Raw genomic sequence first — 20,422 nt, 5'->3', positions numbered from 1 at the left:
AGTAAATATAATCTGTTTTTAATCTCTCGCCAAAGAAAACCATTTTCTTCAGTCTGAAACATGACTACATTCAAGATGGGAAATTACAAAGATAAATAAGGTATCATCTCTGCATTCAGCCTGGATCACCGAATTGTATCCCATCAATACCAAACCACAAGACTCAGTGCTACCAAGACCCGAATCATGAAACCTCAATCCAAATCATCCTCAAATAATATTCCCCAAGAGGAAAATGTACCAAAATCACACCCAAAAAATGCTGGAATTTGAATAGCAAATTATATTCTCACACTGAGCTATGCAAATTATATTAGTCAAGGTCTGAGACTAGAAATAAATTAGACCAGACCTGAAATTAAAAAGGTTGAGGCACAATAAGAGTTTAAATAAAAATCACCAAAGTATGCCTAAAAGTGGTGGTTTTTTAACCATGGTGGTGCCTCAACTCAAGTACAGCTTGCCACACACAGGATGTACAGCTGATCCTTGGGGAATGACACACCCAGGCCACAGCTGTTTAAGTGCTACAGGTCTGCTCCTGAGAGTGAGAGTCGCGATGGGAAGGCTCACTGCGATGGCTGGGTGACCACCACTAACTTCCAGTCCCAAGTGACTGCTGCTTCCAGCTAACATTTCCACGAATCTACATTCCATGACAAGATGAGAGTGTGCTTAAGATTCAGTTTTTCCTCAAGGAAAAAGGTAGCAACTAAAAGGTGTCTTTTTACTCATAGCTGCAATGCTGCCTATTTATGCATGGTTCTCCACCCACCCACTAAATCCCAGTTAAAAGCCAGGACCTTCTGAGCTAAGGTGCTATTAAAAACCATGCTTGACCAGGCACAGTGGCTCATGCTTGTAATCCCAACACTTTGGAAAGCCAAGGAAAGAGGACTGCTTGATCCCAGGAGTTTGAGACCAGCCAGGTCAACAAAGTGAGATCCCCTCACTACAAAAAATAAAAAATAAGCTGGGCCTGGTAGCACATGCCTATAATCTCAGCTACTCAAAAGGCTGAGGTGGGAGGATCACTTGAGCCCAGCAGGTCAAGGCTGCAGTGAGCCATGATCCAGCTCACTGCACTCCAGCCTGGGCGACAGAGTTAAACTCTGTCTTAAAAAAAAGTGAAAACAACAAAAAAAGAACCACACGTACCTCAGGGATCCACAGAGCACAGCTAACGTGGACCCACTTGGTTCCGCTACGGGTGGGCTTCATAGCTCCACCCTTCTTCGGACACAGCAGACATTTTGGCTGAACCCCCAGGGCACATGTCCGGCACAGCCAGCTGCCCTCTGGTACCTTGAGGATTCCATAACAGGCCTGTGATGCCACGGCACATCCCAGAGGAATAGAGAGAAAGAGAAAATGTTATTTTTCCCATTATATCTATTCATTTTAAACACTTAGAAAGATTTTAACAGAACTACCACCAAAGCAGAGACACTCCCACAGCTTCCTGGCTACGACCGTCTCCCCTCGGGAAAATGCCCGGCAGCCTCACAGGAGCATTTAGGAGGTGAATATGTATTCATAATAGAGGTGAGCTCTGCTGACACAATACATATTTATTTAGCAGAGGGTGGTCCTGGAAACTACTTGAGGACAGAAAGGTTTAAATGAAATCTGCTTTGCTGTGTTGCCGCAGAAACCCATCCATACCAAGTTTCTAAATATTGAGCAGTAAGTCCTCAGTAAGTCCTCGAAACACTCCACAGGGTTCCGTGAGAGAAGCTACTTCTCTACTTTACTGACAGAGGTGGGGTGGAATACAGAGTGTGGAGAAAAAGCACACAGCAGCTGAGAGAATCTCCCAAAGCTGCTGAATGAGATGGCAATGGAACAGGAGAGAAGCATGCACACTCCCTAGGCTAAGCAAACTCCATACCAACTAGATCCCAGCACTCTCCCAGTGAACAAAACAGGGCAGAAAAAGGAGACCTTCTACACAGGAAGAATGTCGTCTCCTTAGCTGGTATTTAAAACAAATTCAGCCTTTCAGAAATGGAGACAAAAAAAACAATTTAAATTAAAAAATAAAACAAAGCCTGTTTTGTACAAGATGGCAAAATTAAACAAGATGGCATAAACTGCAGAAATCAAGGCTATTACAACTAAAGTAATTAAGACAGTTCAAAGACAGAAAAGGTTAATGTTAAATAACTGAATAAATAAAAACCACGATGGTACCAGGAGCATATTCAGAGAGCTCTTTAAAAACCCAACTGTTCAGAACTTTATCCTTAAATGACCTGGAAGTCAGGAAGTCGAGAGTCACAGTAGCATAGCTCTAATTCTTCAGACAGAAAAAACACAGCCACTATGCAATCTGAATACCCACGACGATGCAAAGAGGAAACCACAAGGATGAGAGTTGAGCAAAGAAAAGTCACACTTCAGATGGAAGCCTCAGAGCGCTGTTTGGGGGCCATAAATAAGCTACTGTCAACGCAGACTTACTAGAAAAAAATTTTTAATGGAGTTAAGTGACACTATAAAGGTTTCAAAACACTAAAGGTCTGTATCAGACATTCTACAGCCACATGTGAAGGAAGAAATTTTTTTCCTGGAAAAGCAGGTCTAAATTAATTTAGGAGATTACATAAAGTATGCCTTAAAGATAAGCCATGACGGATTTCTCAAAGGAAAAATGAAGTAAATGTTGAGGAAAAGAGAAAAGGTGATATGGCAGAAAGAAGAGAAGGTGAGAAGGGGGCATCCAAAAGCCTTAAGTTACAACTCTGCCACACGTCCACTGTGAGAGCTTGCACAAGCCTGCCCTGACATCAGTTAACTCACTGATAACACAGGGGTTGACCAGTTTTCAAGCAGAAAGCTTTTACTCAAAAAAATTTTTCATGGGGAAAAAAATAGCAAGTAAAGACAAGAAAAAGACTGAGAAGTCAGCCAAGTAAATACATGAAGCACCAGCAACCAAAAAAGCAACACTGGTCATCAGGATGCTCATGTCACAGAACAAAGCCACCACAGGAATTCTCACTACCGTAAGGAGACTTCCCAGACAGTGTGAGATCCAGAGCAACAGACGGCGATGACTGAAGCAGGAGTCGCAGGTCTCCCTATCAAGGAGCCAGGACTGGGCCACAGCTGGGGAGGTCTTCAGACAGAGGGAAAGCCTAGGAGGTCACAAATTATGAAGCAAAGGGTAATCAAGAACTTCATGGAGCAAACGTGCTTCTTCTTCCCAAGAAGTCACCAAGCACCTATTCCATACAAGTCTTTCTTTTAAGTTTGCTTTAAATCTCAGCATCAACAGGTGAATTTAAAGAAAGTACTTCAGGATAGCCTTTTAAATCCTAAGAATATACGTGGGCACATGTCCCCACCCAAATCCAAATTTCTTCATTACTGCATTAAAAACTAAATAAAAAAGAGGCACTGAGATTGTCATAAACTTTTTAAGTTACCTAGCGCCCATCCTCCTGAAATCTAAGGGTTTCCCTTTCTGTGGATGGTAGCAAGCAATCACCAAAACCTACTGTCCTGTTTTTTAAGACAGGAAATCGTCTTCAAGAAAAGGGGCTGCTTTCCTCTAACAGCTCAGCTTATACCCTAACACATGCTCACAAATATGACGGCAAATTGTGTCCTCTAAAAGACATGTTGAAGTCCTAACTCCAAATATCTCAAAATGTGACCTTCTTTAGATTTAGAAGTAGTCATTGCAGATGTAATTATTTAAGATGAGCTCACTCTGAAGTAGGGTGGGTCCCTAGTCCAATACGACTGGTACCCTTCTAAGAAGACCGCCATGTGGACCGGGCACGGTGCCTCACACCTGTAATCCCAGCACTTTGGAAGGCCAAGGTGGGCGGATCATGAGGTCAGGAGTTCAAGACCAGCCTGGCCAACATAGTGAAACCCCATCTCTAGCCGGGTGTGGTGGCACACTCCCGCAGTCCCAGCTACTCGGGAGGCGGAGGAGGAAGAATCACTTGAACCCAGGAGGCGGAGGTTGCAGTGAGCCAAGACCACGCCATTGCACTCCAGCCATCTCAAAAAAAAAAAAAAAAAAAAAGAAGACCACCATGTGAAGACAGAGACACAGGGAGAACACATATGATGATGGCAGCCGCGAGCCAAGGAATGCCCAAGATTGCCCAAATCACCATAAGCTACGAAGAGGCAAGGAAGGGCTCCCCTGCATGTTTCAGAGGAAGCACAGCACTGCCACCACCTCAATTCTGGACTTTTAGTTTCCAGAACCACAAGACAATACATTTTTGTTGTTTTAAGCACATACAGTCTGTAGTAATTTGTCTGTTCCACAGGGCAGCTGTAAGAAACTAATACAGCACACTAACCACCTTTTCAAAGGTTTGTTTTCTCAGTGTTCTTAATACCTAAATTTAAGTGTTACAGTAGGACAGAGGGGGCTCATACATTCTTTTTAAGTAAACTTGACTTTTATGGATAAGAATAAAACACTGTGAAGAAAGACGATTTCCACAGAGGGTACTATCCTTCTGGCTGCAAAAGCAGAGGATATATTTCAATCACTGTAAGAACCTACTAGGGAAAAAGAAAGTCTATAGGGCACATTTCTTTAAATCGTAGAAACACAGACCCCATTCGGAGGAAGAATCCTGGACTCCAGGCATACACTCCCACAGCAGACAGGCTCATGCCCCAGGTTTCTTCTTTCTGGCCTCCCTGCCCCACATACCTGGTGCACACAGATGTTGCATTTGTCACAGAACACCATCTCATTGCCGTCCTCACCATCAGGAGACTGGCAGACATCACAGACAACATCTTCATCATATTCGATCCCCAGGCCTTCCTCAGTCTCTATGGCATGATTCATATTGTCGTAGCATCGCTGCTCAAATTCCTCTAGGACCCTCTCCATGGTGTATTCATCTAGTTCAGGCATTCCTGAAGTTAAAAATGCCACAAAACCCATTTTAATAAATCCATATTAATAAATATTACAAAATAGTACTGGTTTATTTATACTTAAAAATAATGTATAATGAATAAATAATAGTACAATAAATAAATCCAATCACTGGCCAGGCGTGGTGGCTCACATCTGAGCCCAAGAGCTCAAGGTCAGCCTGGGCAACATAGTGGAACCCCATCTCTACAAAAAATATGAAAATTAGCCAGACGTGGTGGCACACACCTGTAGTCCCAACTACTCAAGAGCCTGCGGTGGGAGAACTGCTTGAGCCCAGGAGGTTGGGGCTATAGTGAGCCATGACTGTGCCACAGTGATCCAGGCTGAGTGACATAAGACCGTGTCTCAATCTATCAATCAATCAACCCATCGATGCATCCATCCCTGAGGGCCCCAAAATTTTTTATTAAATGCTTATCAGATCCTTCTAAGAAACAATCTTCAAAGGGGAGAGTCTTCCAGGAAACTGTTATGTTCCTATGGTCAGGTAGTGAAGATGCAGTGTAGTAAATGGAAAAGCAAAAGGTAAATTTTAAAAGGATTCAAGGATATTAAATACATACATTGTTGAATAAGTCATTTCATTATACTCATTACACATAACAACTAACACGTAAGTGACTTCAAAACCATGACTTCATATAATGGTTTGGATGTTTTTAAAAATTTGCCTTTCTTGGTAGGTAAAACAGTTCTCTCAAAACAGATTTCACTTTGGGCACTCAAATATTTTTAAATGGTTTATCCCTCCTCATCCTCTTACTTCTACAAGGTTGAAAAACATAGTTAACCAAATGCAAAAAAGACTGAAACACCAGGCATGGTGGCTCACGCCTATAATCCCAGTACTTTGCAGGTAGATCATTTGAGGTCAGGAGTTCACGACCAACCTGGCCAATATGGCGAAATCCTGTCTCTACTAAAAATACAAAAATTAGCCAGGCATGGTGGCAGGTGCCAATAATCCCAGCTACTTGGGAGGCTGGGGCAGGAGAATCGCTTGAACTCAGGAGGTAGAGGTTGCAGTCAGCCGAGATTGCACCCCTGCACTCCAGCATGGGCCACAGGGCGAGACTTCATCTCAAAAAAGAAAGAAAAAAAGACCAATAACAGCTAAGACAAACATATTTAAGCATGCGTTCCATTTATGTTATAAAATTACAAAATTACAAAATTAATCTTGCCAATGTATTCAACAGTATCTTCAAATATGGATTAGCCCAGTTCTTATTATTTAAACCATTCATAAATGCGAAGAGTCTTTGGGCTGAGTCCTCTGACTTAACACAGGACACCTAGATTCCAGTCAAGTGTATTACACTGGTCTTTATAATGTGCTTACAACACAGCAGAAACTGTATCATCTCTGAAGCTAAAATTTAGTATTCAGTTCCAAAAGATCTCTGAGAACTCCTGAACTCATGCCATAAAACCACCTTGTGGCCTGCTAATGTTTTGGCCATTAATACCTAAAGCAGGACAAAGAAGAAGGAAGTCTATTTTGTCTATAAAAACACTTGAGTAACTGAGCGAGTAGAAGACAACACCATGCTCAGCTCAGTCTACATTATCACTCCCATTCAACAGGTGGTGAGCCTAATGGCAGGACAAGCATCTACTGCAAGCCACACCCTATGCTACGTTCCCTGGAAAGACGCAAAAGGTCTTGGCCCTTCAAGGCTGTGAAATCCACCATGACAAAAATCTTGTGATTTTTTTTTTTTTTTTTTTGAGATGGAGTCTGGCTCTGTTGCCCAGGTGGGAATGCAGTGGCACAATCCCGGCTCAAGGAAACCTCCACCCCCTCAAGTGACTTGAGAAGAATCACCTCAAGTGATTCTTCTGCCTCAGCCTCCTGAGTGGCTGGGACCACAGATGCCCACCACCACGCCTAGCTAATTTTTGTATTTTTAGTAGAGACGGGGTTTCACCATGTTTGCCAGGCTGGTCTTGAAGTCCTGACCTCAGGTGATCTGCCCACCTTGGCTTCTCAAAGTGCTGGGATTACAGATGTGAGCCAACAAGCCCAGCCGATCTTGTGATTATTTACTATGTCCTAGATTACAATACACAGCCCTTGCCACCACCTCCCCACCATGTACCTACAGCACAAAAGCTAATTAATCCTCACAGTTTTTCACACTGAGCCCAGACTTGACTCCACTGTCTTGTTCATCAAGACCCTCAAGGCAACCCTTAGCAATCAGGACTGGCATGTGAGATGAGACCTATACGCCATCCCAGTCTCAACACCATGAGATGCTCCAACGTCTACATACACTAAAATGAGCTTGCAGAAAAGAGGTGGAGAAGGGCTGGGCACACAGCTAATGTCAGGCTTCACTGAAGGAAAGCCAGGAGAGAGATAAACGGAGGGAAAAAGAACTCCAGGTTTGCAGCATGACATAAGGAAAATCGCTCAAGTTAAAACACACATGATGTGCTTGGAAATGGGGAGCATGCCTGGAAGAGTGTTCATTTAGAGAAGCAGCAAACCACGGCTAAAGAAGGAATCCGAATGGCATCACAGGAGAAAAACACTAGAGCAGGTAACTGTGGGCCATGCCCTTTTGTCACTTCATTTCCCTGGACTTCAGCTTCCTTAAGGTAAGTGAATGAGGGAGTTAGATCAGAGCGGGGATGGGAATCCCTGGTGCCTGAGCCGAGGAGCCCTGCTTCCACTCTGAAACCATCTCAGCACATCTGACACAGCCAAACAGGCTGAGATCTAAGGCAGGGCTGCGATTCTCACTGACTAAAGCTATGATGGAGCTGCCTTCAACTGGCAATAAGGAGCTTTCTGCTACTCACCTACCTGCCTAAAATGTCTCTATTCATCATTGGTTAATAAAATAATAGAATACATGGTCTCTCACCCATCTCCTTAAATTCTTCATTGGTCAGTTCCAGCCATGCAGCATCCATGTCATTGAGGTCATAGCGACACACGCTGTCAGCCAGCGTCCGGATGTCCACATAGCCCAACTCGGGAGGCTCAGAGCCTGATGACACGATGTACTTCTTGGGCCTGATGAACATGAGGGATTTCTCTTCAGACACAACCCTGGATAACAAAAAAACAAGGCAGCCAGGTTACCCTTTCAGCCACAGACAATGAAGTGTGCCACAAGGCCCCAAGTGTCTTCCTCTTCCAACCCTCAGAGCCCCAGGTCATCACCAGAGGCTGAAAACCTGAATGTCACTGCTAATAAAACCTTAACTAGAAGTTGTTAAAGCCTGCTAACAGGCAATAGATACAAATGAAAACACTGTAGAAGCCTTCGAAATCTGCTTCCCGGGACCCTGCTGTGCCCTGCCCACCACCTCTGACCACTCTGGCCTGCAGCCAACACCAAAACACACTGACCCATACATTTCAAGAGTTAGTCATTAAATCACTTTCCCTTAACCAGACCTGCCCATCCCTGCTGGAGGCCATTAGAACCAGGGCACCACACAGGCAGGGCAGGCGCAGCAGACTCTGAGAACCAGAGGGAGAAACCCGCCAACCCTCACACCTCACAAAAAAAAAGATGGAGAGAGGGAAAAGAAAATTAGGCCTTGGGCTGGGCAAGGTGGCCCAAGCCTGTAATCCCAGCACTTTGGGAGGCCGAGGCAGGCGGATCATTTGAGGTCAGGAGTTTGAGACCAGCCTGGCCAACACAGTGAAACCCCATCTCTACTAAAAATACAGAAATTAGCCAGGTATGTGGCACACGCCTGTAACCCCAGCTACTCGGGAGGCTGGGGCAGGAGAATCGCTTGAACCCAGGAGGCGGAGGTTGTAGTGAGCCAAGATTGCACCACTGCACTCCAGCCTGGGCAACAGAGTGAGACTGTCTCAAACGCAAACAAAAAAAAGGAAATAAGACCAAGGCCATTACCAAAAAATCTAAGAAACAGAGTCCCAGCCAAGAAGGGGACTGACTCTCCCAACATACACCCATGATCCCAGGAACAAAAGCATAAGTTTCTCCTCCTGGTACTGCCACACAATCTCTCCCGACCTTTAACACCTGGAGTGGTGCCTTCCAACTCACCCCACTCAAAATAAGACGGCATGTGCAAGGAGAGCAAATCACTCCCGACTTGGAACCAAAAAAAGGCCACCTTCCTAATCACAGACCCCAGGCCTCAACAAAGTCCTTCCACATATGTGTTTCCACAGTTTAAATTACTGTCAACAGGCTGCCCAGAGTTTGTCAGAGTACCTTCATCACCCTTATATTATGGGAGTGATTTTATCTACATGACACTGACATGGACAAACTGAAGGGATTTATTTCTCCTACTCAACCAAGAGCAGGGATCCAACTTGCTCAGGGCTCCAACTTTAATACAGCTTGTAAAACTTCCACAAGCTGTATTAATGCTCACTTCTGTCCTGGCTCCCCACTGAAAGTGAAGCATTCAGCAAGTGATTCCTGGACTGGGGCTGCCAGTGCTGAATCAGGTGATGCTGCATCTCAGACACAGGCTCTGAGGCAGATACCTGGTCTGCCCCGCAGGGCCCCATGACCACTCCATTCCACAGGTCCAGACTCTAGCCTGTGGGGGCCATCCTGGCACTCCTGACTGGTCACCTAAACCTGAGTAAGACAGGGGCATTTGTCACCACTGGATAGACTCCCCAGACATCCCAAAATGACAACTCAAATTTGATAATCTTAAGTGCCCAAAAAAGAGACACAAAGTGGGTGAGGGCCAGGAAGCAAGTTCAGTCATGACTCAGCATGGAGAAAGACACTATTTCACAAAGCAGCAGCCAACTGATGATGGCGGAGAAGCCAGGTGCCGGCTGAGCACAGAGGGCACTCAAGCCTCCCTCCTAACAGGACTCTCCAGGTGGCACAGAGCGGCACAGTGAGGAAATGAGTAAACTAGCTGCAACCTGATTGTGAGGAGAGTCAGCAGGGACTCGACCCTGAGGGATCTTTAAAGATAAGTCAGTAAATCCAGAGAACGTACCCCAAGAATAATGTGACCAGTCAAAATAAATCCCTCCAAAACTCCCCTCTCCACAAACCCTAACTGACAGGTCTCCTTACACCTGTCCTCCTCCAAAGGCAGAGGCAACCGCAGTAGGCAGAGCAGCTGCCCGCGCTAGTTCCCAACAAAGCTAGATGCTTCTCTCCAGGAGAGCCACTCTCCAGAGCGAATACGGAGGGCAGGAAAAGAGGATGCAGACGTGTGAACACCCAAATTTTCCTCCCCTAGCCCATCACTTCCCAGGATGTCTTGGAATTTGCCTTCCTCTCATAAGACAGCAGCACCTCCCCACAGTGGTGGCTGTAATGTTAAGTTTGGAGGCTCATGGCCCTCAAAACCACTACCCTGTATGCCTGAAGTATGTTGCTCCTGCATTTCTATTTCCACTTGAGGCCTCATGATATTTTAATGCTAACTCAGAAACTGTCTCTTCCCACAGAAATTGTCTCTTCTCAGATGCCTGCTGTCAGGGAAGAAGAGCAAGGGTGGGTGGAGAGGCTTCTGTCCTCAGGGCATCTCTACCTGGCCACAGGCTGAGGGATGGTCCCCGGGCTCACAGGCACCTGGACCCCTTTCTCCCATTCCTGTCTCCAGGGATCTGCCAACACATAGTACTCATCCGGGTTCAGCTGGTAGGAGTCATGCAACTTCATGGCAGTGATCAGGTCTGTCCTAAACACCTGGAAAGGAAGAGAAAGGGACACTGACATTTGATATTTGCATTCTTATTCAGAGTGCTGGCAGCTGCAATGTAACCATGGAGCTGCCATGTAACAAGGTCACTGTATCAACATAGAACAAGCCTGACCTATTACAGAAAAACTTTGCCTGACACGCCTTTTACCTCACTCAGGCATGGGGGGTGGCAGTGCTGAGGGAACACTGCCCTCTCACTCCCTCAGTCCATAGTGTCCACAACAACGTAACAAAAACAACAAAAAATCTTGTTGTCCGCCTCTGAAAAATGTCTCTCAGTTCACCAAAAGGGCTGCTGAAAACATGTACCTGGAAATCTCTGAAGGGAGATACTGCACTCAAGGGTGCTCTAGAAATATAACTCCACTAACCATGTAACAACTTCAAGCCAAAACCCAGAACCACCAGGGACTCATCTCCTTTTTTTTTTTTCTGAGATGGAATCTTGCTCTGTCACCCAGGCTGGAGTGCAGTGACACAGTCTTGGCTCCCTGCAACCTCTGCCTCCCAGGTTCAAGCTATCCTCCTGCCTCAGCACCCCCGAGTAGCTGAGATTACAGGTGCATGCCACCACGCCCAGCTAATTTTTGTGTTTTTAGTAGAAACAGGGTTTCATCATGTTGGCCAGGCTGGTCTCAAACCATTGAGGTCAGGACCTCAAATGATCTACCTGCCTCGGCCTCCCAAAGTGCTGGGATTACAAGCATGAGCCACTGCTCCTGGCCAGGGACTCACCTTCTATAATGAGACTGCCCCCACCCAGGCCCTACCTCCCAGGGCACCAGGGTTTATGGTATGGTAGCTGGTGAAGTCAAGGTCTGGGCTGGCCTAGAAAAATCTGGAAGAGAAGCAACCACAGGCCACTGGGTTGATGGGCCTGCAAAAAACCTGTTTGCACACCTTCACCTGGCAAAACTTCTACCTGGGAAGAGTTATTTGTGGGGAAAGGAAATAGAGAAAGTCACTACCCTCTCCCCACTCTGCCAAAAACAGGCAGATCCAACAGTGCCCCTCTAACGAGAGAGCTCCCCAATTCCTTATCACAGGCCAAATGAAGGAAACCACAGGAAAGGCAGCCATCCCAGTGCCTATGCCACTGCAGACTCCTGGGCCTGTGGCATTCATCCTTGGTCAGTGAGGCCTGCCCCTGGGGTGGAGCACAACACCACCTCCCAGCCAGGGCTGCACAGCTGGCTCCCTCTCAAGCCTCGTCCTTGGCCCACTGGTGTCTAAGGCTGCATAAGAAAGCTCTGACCTTGACATCAGGACCAGCCCAAAGTTGTGTTTGGCATCGAGCAAGCTTGCATCTGTAAGCTGCCCTGTCTGTTTACACAAGTCACAATGCTGAACTCTCTTTTCTCAGGACAGGGAGTTCTTTCTTGTGCTACTAAGCACAGTTCACATCATACGCCTGCTAATAGGTCCATATTTGTTTTTCCTGGTGGCTTTTCAGGCTAGTGATCACTTTAATAAACTTCACCATAATAAAGTCTGAGGCAGTGTCTGAATAAAGAGGCCATTTCTCCTGCCTGTCATTTTCCATACGGACTATTCCCCAGTATGCCACTCTTCATTTCTAAAGACCTATTAACAAGCAAGAATTAGGCCATGCACCTCCCACAAAAATCACGTGTAATACCAGGATCCTTCCCTTCAAGCACAGAGCCGCAGAAGCAGGTGCCCAGCCCAGTGGACACCAACTCCCTGGCCCCCAAGAGAAAAGTACTTTAAAACCTAAGAGATGGGCCTATACCTTCAAGAGCCAATCAGGTAAAAACATATTCCAACTAACTGATATAAATAAAAAACAAAGGAGTTTGCCAAAAAAGAAAGAAAATCAAACTGAAGCAATGAAATGAAAAAAAGGCAGCCTGCTATTCCTTTGCTCAAAGACTCAGTCAAGAACTGAAACAAAGGCCCTCAAATGGACGTCAACTCTGGAGTCTCTGGTAGAGTATGTTAGTGCCATACATATAGTTTGGACTCAGGGTTGAGAAAAACATCTGGACCAAAATGTAGGGCTGGGACAAAGCCAGCACAGCAACCCGTGCTGCTGGGCCCCCTCCTCCATGCTTGGTGTCAGTGCTGGAAGTAGGTTTCGAACTACACCACTGGGGACCAGCCCTCGTCACACCAGGTCACAACTGCTCAGTCCCCCTTGTATTCCTGTGCTGAAGTAACAGGAGTTTAGTGTGAACATCAGAAAGGTATTTTGGGGGTTACAGACACAGCACAAGGAATTAAGAAATAAAGAGCAGCAGAGACACTCCTTGGCAAAGAAAAGGAAGAGAGCACTAAAGGTTCAAAGGAAAAAAGGCCTGAAATAAAGTAAGGGGAAGAAGTGGCTACCTTCCCAAGTACATTTGATCTCATGCTAAAGTGCCTCCTGGGATGGTTTTCCACAATTCTAAAGGATGTAAACTACTTCCCCATGGAGGAAGCTATTCCACAACCAAATAACTCCTCTACTCCACAACAGGGCAGCCTTCTGACGTTCCCTATTAGAGCCCGGGAAGTTCCTCCAAGGAATATCTGCCTATGCATTGCCATTACAGGATGAGGCTGTTTGTGAACTCATCCCATAAGAAGCAGCACAAAGCAAAGCATTCAACCAAAGAAACTCTTCCTATAACCTTCTCACTTGAAAACTGTGATAAAATAAAATGCTTTTTCTTCGATGATTTAAAGCCTAGCAAAAGTCTTTAGAATAAACAGACCTCAGGTCTCATAAGGGCCCCTAAACAAAGACCAGCAGAAAGAAATGCACCTAAAAGCAACTTTAGATAGATAGATAACAAAAGTTAGGGAGCAGAGGAAACATAAGATGAGAAACAAATTGAGAAAGAATGGGGAAAGCCTTCAGCATAATCCCCTAAACAAAAGTCCCAGAGTTTTGCTTGTTGCCAAATAAGCCACAAACCCATGGCTAAAACTAACTTGAGGCTGGCAGTGACTTGGCAGCAGCTGAACCTGCTGATATCCTGGCCAGAGGAAGAAAAGTTGTTGGGAGCCAGCGAAGATGCAACAGGAAAGGAAAAAAAGAATGTAATTAATAGTAATAACTAACATTTACTGAGCACTTTTTATGTGCCAGCAACTATTCACATGCTTTGCATGTATTAGTCTATGTGAATTAACCCACTTAATCCTCACAACAATCCTATGAGGTAGACACTCCCCGTCTTACAGATTTGGAAACTGGAGCACAAGGATTTGAATAATTTGCCCAGGACTGCACAAACAGATACCACTCAACTAGGCATATGGGGTAGCATATATTCATGCACGGTCAGGCAAGCATTCAAGAAGTACCTCCGAAGGCTTTCGATCTTCATGTCTGGAGCAGGAGCTTCTCCTATGCTGGGATCGGGAATTCTGGGACCAAGTAGTTGACAGGCCTAAAGAAACAAATATCCAAATAAGAACCATTAGAAATTGCAGGGGTCACTGAGTATTCTCAGGGGTTTTCTTACCCAAACTCATCCCAGGCTCACCTCAGCACTGCACCATGAGACCACCTGTGATGCCCTCCTGGCTCTCACAGAGCTCTTCCACGTCCATCAGTTATTTAACTCTCACCTCTCATGAGCAGGCCTAATGTGCTCATTCTGTGCAGGGATGCTGTTATCAAGGACCACACCCAACAGAAGAGAGGACTTTAAGAACACCATGCAGGTGTAGTCTTCACCCATAAGCCTGCACTGAAGAGGTTCAAAGTCTCATGCTGCTAAATACAAATTGAAAAAATATCAGGCCAGGGGTGGCGGCTCACGCCTGTAATCCCAGCACTTTGGGAAGCCAAGGCAGGTGGACCACCTAGGTCAGGAATTCAAGACCTGCCTGGCCAACTTGGTGAAACCCCACCTCTACTAAAACTACAAAAATTAGCTTCGCGTGGTGGCAGGTGCCTGTAATCCCACCTACTCGGGAAGCCGAGGCAGGAGAATTGCTTGAACCTAGGAGGCAGAGGCTGAAGTGAGCCGAGACTGCGTCACTGCACTCCAGCCTGGGGGACAGAGCGAGACTCTGTCAAAAAAAAAAAAGAAAGAAAGAAAGAAAGAAAAGAAAAGAAAAACATCTTACTGAGTTTTCAGGAAGCTTTCTAAAACACTTTTTTAAAAAAAGGTTTCACTCTACAAGGCATAAAAACTTAGCAATCCCTAGACAGGAAACCTCAGGCCTATGGTGTAGTAAATAGCTAGCGTAGTGCCATAAGAAGGGAGGACGGTAGGTAAACAAACTTAGTGAAGACTAAGGGGCCAATTGCCAAATAACCTTTAAAATTTGCTCCACTTTCCCATGAAAATTCCAGTTGGCTCTGTTCTCTGCCTTTCTTCCAAAGGGGGGTCTACTCCTATCATCTGGCCTCCCCCAGAACATGGTACCTAACTGCTGCCTAACAGGGTCTCCCAACTGCTGCCAAGTCTGATCTCTTCTCTGCCCTGACACTTCTCAGCACCAACAACTCCATCCTGCCTGAAATACTCCCTCAGCCTCAGTGGCAATTCTCTTTCCACTCCGTGGGTTCCTCCTCTCCATGTACCCCATCAACATGGGTTTCTCCTAAACTCTTTGCTCTTTTCTTGCTCCAAATGTTCTCCCCAGGGGGTGCTCACCCATGTCCACAGTCTTACCCAGCACACCCAGAGGAACCTGCCAGACCTACATTCCCAGACTAACCTCCCTCCCAAGCTCCAGATCCAGTTTCGCCTTCACATAAGACATCAATCCTAAGGTATTCCTTAGATCTGTCAACTCAGCATTATAAAAACTGAGCTCAACATTTTACCCAAACCTGTTCTGCCTCTTACATTCCTACTTTGATGACTATTACCACCATTTCTACTTGACGTCAGAAATCTAAGAGTTGTCCTAGACTCTTCTCATTCAGGACACAATCAATGGTAGGTCAATTCAACTTCCCAATAATTCCAGCTCCTCTTCTCCATCTCTGCCTCTGCCTCCTGTTAATTTGTTACAAAGACAACTTAAGTGCAAAATCTTCCATTTGTGGGTGCCGTACTGCTGCCAGAGATCTGAAACAACCCTAACACCCACATGTAGTATTTGTCCAACTTTCTGATAATTCACCTCCACCTCCTATTTTTAATAATCATCACCCCAATCCTGAACACCTACTGTACCATTTTCCAGAAATTAACAAAATCCAGAAAAATAAAAGCCAAAAAAGCTTAAGGTTAACTGCCATTCTGCCAGTGAAATCATTTGTCACTCAGACAGGAAGCTCTTATCTCTACAGATTCCAGAGACAGGAACAGAGAATCAAAGCACCCTTAAGACCTTGGGGACCTTAAGAAATAGATTCTGCACATAAGCCTATCATCAGATTTGCGATGACCAAGACCAAATGGGATTGCCATGCTTCCCTGACAGGGACAACGTCGGCACTACCCTTGAGCACCAGTTCTGAGGCTCATTACTAGGTCAACTGACTGCTGTTCCGCCAGCACAATCAGCAGAACTGGAGCTCCTGCTGGTGGCCCCATGGCATTTCAGTAAATGTTTTAGAAAATTCTTCTTTAAAAAAATACTAAGTGTGCCTCTTTAGACTCTAAATGAACAAGAATATTTCACTCCCACACTGAAAGAAATATTCTGGGCACACTGGGGTGAGCCCAACCTGCAGAAGTTCTAAATCTGGTCATTACTGGAAAAAAGGAAGACAGACGCCGAGTTAGGAACCTGGAGATGAAGGTGGCTGGGTGGCTCCTAGGGTCTATAAAGAGGCCTCTCTTTCTCCCTCTTGTCCTGGAGGCCATCCTCCAGCCGGTCCACAGCCTGAAAGAAGAGACGAGGAAAAGCACACGCAGTGTCTGGATGGAATTATCAGAAGGTCTGGGGAAGGGAAGAGAAGCAGAACAAAAAGGGATGGTCCTCCTCTGCTTTGAATTACTATGGAAAAGGTTATAAATGATAAGGAACAAAGCCAGAAATTTAGAGAATCACTCCACTGCTATACTTTAAAAATTAACATGAAGTGGGGAGAAGAGGGTCTTCAGAGTCAAATACTTTCAGGGTTAAAGCAGAAACAACAAATTCATTCATTCTCAGGTTTTCTGACCCTCTTGTCTCTTCCTGAGGATCTGTCAGGATCCCTCCCAAGTAGTTTCCAAGGTTCCCAGGAAGCTTGCAGCTTTGCTGGCATAGAACACAACCCAAATAATGACACTCATTTGAAAACTTTTCCTAGGACTGCTTTCATAAATCCTGAAAATTGCTGTCTATGCCACATTTGCTTTTAAAAACAGATATACAAAGATGCTACATACTTGGTATCCAATAGTAATAACCAAGAGAAACTCTAGTCCACCCAAAAATAGTCTGTTCCTTTTCCTCTTAATTTACCTAGTGTTGATACAATACAGAAGAAGGAAAAGCAAAATTAATCCTATTAAACTCACTTTGCAGACAGGGAAAGACTGGTAAAGAAACTAAATTTAAATTATCACTGGCATAAGGAATGCTCTTAGCAGCTTATTTAGAAAAGCCAAAAATCAGAAACAACCTAAACATCCATCAACAGACTGTGAATGAAGAAACTCTGGTATATCCATACAGTGGAACACCATCACAGTGGAACACCATCCAGCAATAAAAAGGAATGAGCTACTGATACATGCAAACATGAATAAATGCTGAAGTAATTCTCCTGAGTGAAAGAAGCCAGACCAAAAAAAAAAGAGTCCATATTGTATTATTCCATTTACATACAACTCTAGAAATGCAAACTAATCTATAGTGACAGAAAGTAGATCAGTGGAAGACTAGAGAAAAGTAGGAGGGAAGGATTATCTTGATTTCAATGATTTCATGGGTATAAACATGTCAAAACGTATCAAAGTACACAATTTAAATATATGAGGCTCAGAGGCTCACTGTATGTCAATTATTTCTCAATAAAGCTATTAAACATTTATCACTGAGATACCATCCATTAACAGTAAGGGGAAAAAAATTCTATTTTACTTTACACAAGTGGTCTGTATAAAACCTAGACTTTGCTGATGAACCAAGTGAGAATCTGGGAGGGGGTTGTGAACCCGAGGGAACTGCTCTGACTTCCATGTCCAGGAGCAGTTATTTGCTGGTGATCTATTCCTTCTCATTTTCTTGTTGTATCAAAAAGTTAATCTATCAAGAGCCACTGGTATAAGACACAGAATTTACAACATAGAGCATAGCTAAGTTAGTCAGTGCTGTGCACACAGCAGATTCTCAATATTTCTTTGAAAAGTAGATAATTTTTTTTTTAAATGTCATTGTTGAGGACAGTCAATCATGCTGTAACCATCGCTGTAACCCATGAACTGAAGGTGGCAGGCATTAAGAATTTACTCCTGTTTCACCTAATAGAAGATATGCTTTTGAGCTCAAGGAAAATAAAGCAATAATACATTTAAAGATAGATTTGTGGAGCCACTGTTTCCTGCTTGGAATGCACCTACATCTACAGAAACATTCATGGAAGGCCACAGGCTAGAGACTCAAAGGGAGTGTCTTGACATTGCTACACCAACACCTCTCCCTACAGCCAGGCTCTCCCCAGACATTCCCAGGAGGTCAGGAAGCTACCAGAATATTATTAAAATCAAAATAATTAACACTCCTTTTTAATTAAAACAAAATTTATAAACACTTTCTGGAAAATATTGGGGGTGGGACAGTGGGGTCAAACCAGAAATTAGAATATTTTAAATACTAAAAAGACCAGGAGTCAGTGATTTATACTACAGCAAAACATCACGCACTTATTAAAAACAGTGTGCTTGCTATTGTTAAAAACCGCGTGGTAAGATTACACTGGGTTGGTTTGCATTTTGTTTGTTTCCAGAGTGCTGATATTTAATGACAAACTAATTTAAGCACATGACGAGTAAAATTTTGTTTTACTTTCTTTTCGCTTTCAGGAAAGGAGTTAGGAACTCTAAAAATCTGCTAATAATGTCTAGAAGTATTTTACTGCCATTCACAAGGTAAAATTATTACCTAAAGTTCACTTTACTGACAAATTTAAAGGACTTAAAATTCTTGACATACACTGTTAAAAACAATTCTATATTACATTACCTCATGTTAAACATGGGAAAGACTGAGTGGGGAAAAACATTGTCTTGTTTTTAATATCCCCAACTTCCATTAAAACAGAATCTTTTGGGTTAATATAAAGTTATAAAAGGCACAGAGTTTGTAGCACCATGAGCATGGACCCTGCCCGGGCACAACGTTCCTTCAGGTCCTATTATACAGACATCTCCAACACTCACTCCCCTTTGAAATATTAAAAATAGCCATGCTGTCTTGCCCTAGATCTAAAATAAGGAAAACCTGAAGAGTAAATCTAACACATACTGCACACACCTTCCACATTTGGTAGCTGGTGTGTGATAAGCTTCTCATGTTGTGCCATGCATGAAAGGTTCAGAAATTAGAATGAATGGCAGTCTTCGTGTTCGCTGCACCACAAAATGCAAACTATGAAAGAACCTTGCCACTGATCAAACAGCAGTCATCCTGTCTCAGTCACTGCTCTGGACACTAAATAATATGCTGGTATCTGTCTTTAGGGGTGTTAAACCAGCTTAACAAAGTAAGATGCTTAAAACTGGCAAGTATCGAGTCCAGCAGTCTGGTGTCACAGCAAGGGCACACAGACCTGACAAACGCATCTATGAGTTACTTAAAAGCCAAGCTAGCCTTGTACTAGACTAAAGCAATGCTGTGTTAATTCCCATCTCAAATTAGGGAAATTTAATCTAGTTACTGTTTATTTGTTTTAGCGGCATGATAGAAGACAAGCATCTGATATAACTGTCATTTAGAGCAGAGGCTGACCCTATACCTACCATAGTTTTTTAGCCCAGCATAGCCCAGCTCTACAGCCAAACTCACTTCCACTTCCAACAAACAAAGGCATCATACATACATTCAAAGAACTGGCCCAGAAATGTTTCAACATACTTAAATACACTTAGGCCTTCAACCAACTGACACACAAACATTTGACACTCACCCACCATTTCTGCTGAGGTCCAAGTACAAGTCAGTGGGAAAATTACTAATTTTAAATTTCAGCTGGCTTCCTTTCTGCCCATTCCTTATCACAGGTGATGGGGCAGAGCCTGGCTCTGATAGGTGGGAAGACAGACTGCTTCCACGCTAGCTCAGGTGCAGAAACAGGGAGACCAGAGAGGGCCCACATGGAGCCTGGCTCCAGACCTTCTTCCCAAAGAAAGTCAACAAATCTCTGAAATTTAAGGAAGTCAGACAAGAATAAGAAGTCCTGCTCTATAACTTTAGGAAAATCTTAACAGTATCAGCACACTTCTATCATTCTTTGTGAAGTAAGGAATGAGACCAATCTCCCTTTGGACCTTTGAGAGACACCAAAGTTTAAGAACAACCAAAACCAACAAAAACACCATTTGCTACATATATATAAAGATGCTGATCATACTCAGGGGGCTGATGCAGGAAAATCACTTTAACCTGGGAGGCGGAGGTTGCAGTGAGCTGTGAGCTGAGCGGGCAATGAGCTGAGATCATGCCACTGTACTCCAGCCTGGGCAACAGAGCGAGGCTCCATCTCAAAAAAAAAAAAAAAAAAAAAACAGTGCTGATCAGAGCTACTATTGGCCTGAGATAAACAATACTATATAATTCCTGATAAAAACAAGGATACTTGATGTTTAAATTAGCCTCTACAGGTTTACTGAAGATAACATGGAATGTCCTTTAGGTTTTAGAAACATAGTTGCCTCTTGAACAACACGGGTTTTAACTGCCCAGTTC

General features: G+C 44.2%; 1 protein-coding gene across 14 annotated transcripts in view; it reads right to left on the bottom strand.

The window, feature by feature from the left end:
- Nucleotides 1–20,422, bottom strand: part of JADE1 (jade family PHD finger 1) — a 65,614-nt gene that overhangs the window by 18,297 nt on the left and 26,895 nt on the right. For 13 of the 14 annotated variants that reach the window (XM_034959134.3, XM_034959137.3, XM_063603901.1 and 10 more), the window contains 5 exons: nucleotides 13,925–14,010; nucleotides 10,439–10,596; nucleotides 7,804–7,991; nucleotides 4,691–4,902; nucleotides 1,159–1,326 (listed from right to left, as the gene is read on the bottom strand). In XM_034959134.3, the coding sequence (XP_034815025.1) occupies nucleotides 1,159–1,326; nucleotides 4,691–4,902; nucleotides 7,804–7,991; nucleotides 10,439–10,596; nucleotides 13,925–14,010 (812 nt within the window). Of the gene's footprint in view, nucleotides 1–1,158; nucleotides 1,327–4,690; nucleotides 4,903–7,803; nucleotides 7,992–10,438; nucleotides 10,597–13,924; nucleotides 14,011–16,315; nucleotides 16,412–20,422 lie in introns of all 14 variants that reach the window. The other variant, XM_063603902.1, reaches the window with a different exon arrangement.

Source organism: Pan paniscus, chromosome 3, assembly GCF_029289425.2.
Source record: "Pan paniscus chromosome 3, NHGRI_mPanPan1-v2.0_pri, whole genome shotgun sequence".
In the NCBI taxonomy this organism is placed as follows: Eukaryota; Metazoa; Chordata; class Mammalia; order Primates; family Hominidae; genus Pan; species Pan paniscus.
This window is presented reverse-complemented; position numbering and strand designations above follow the sequence as displayed.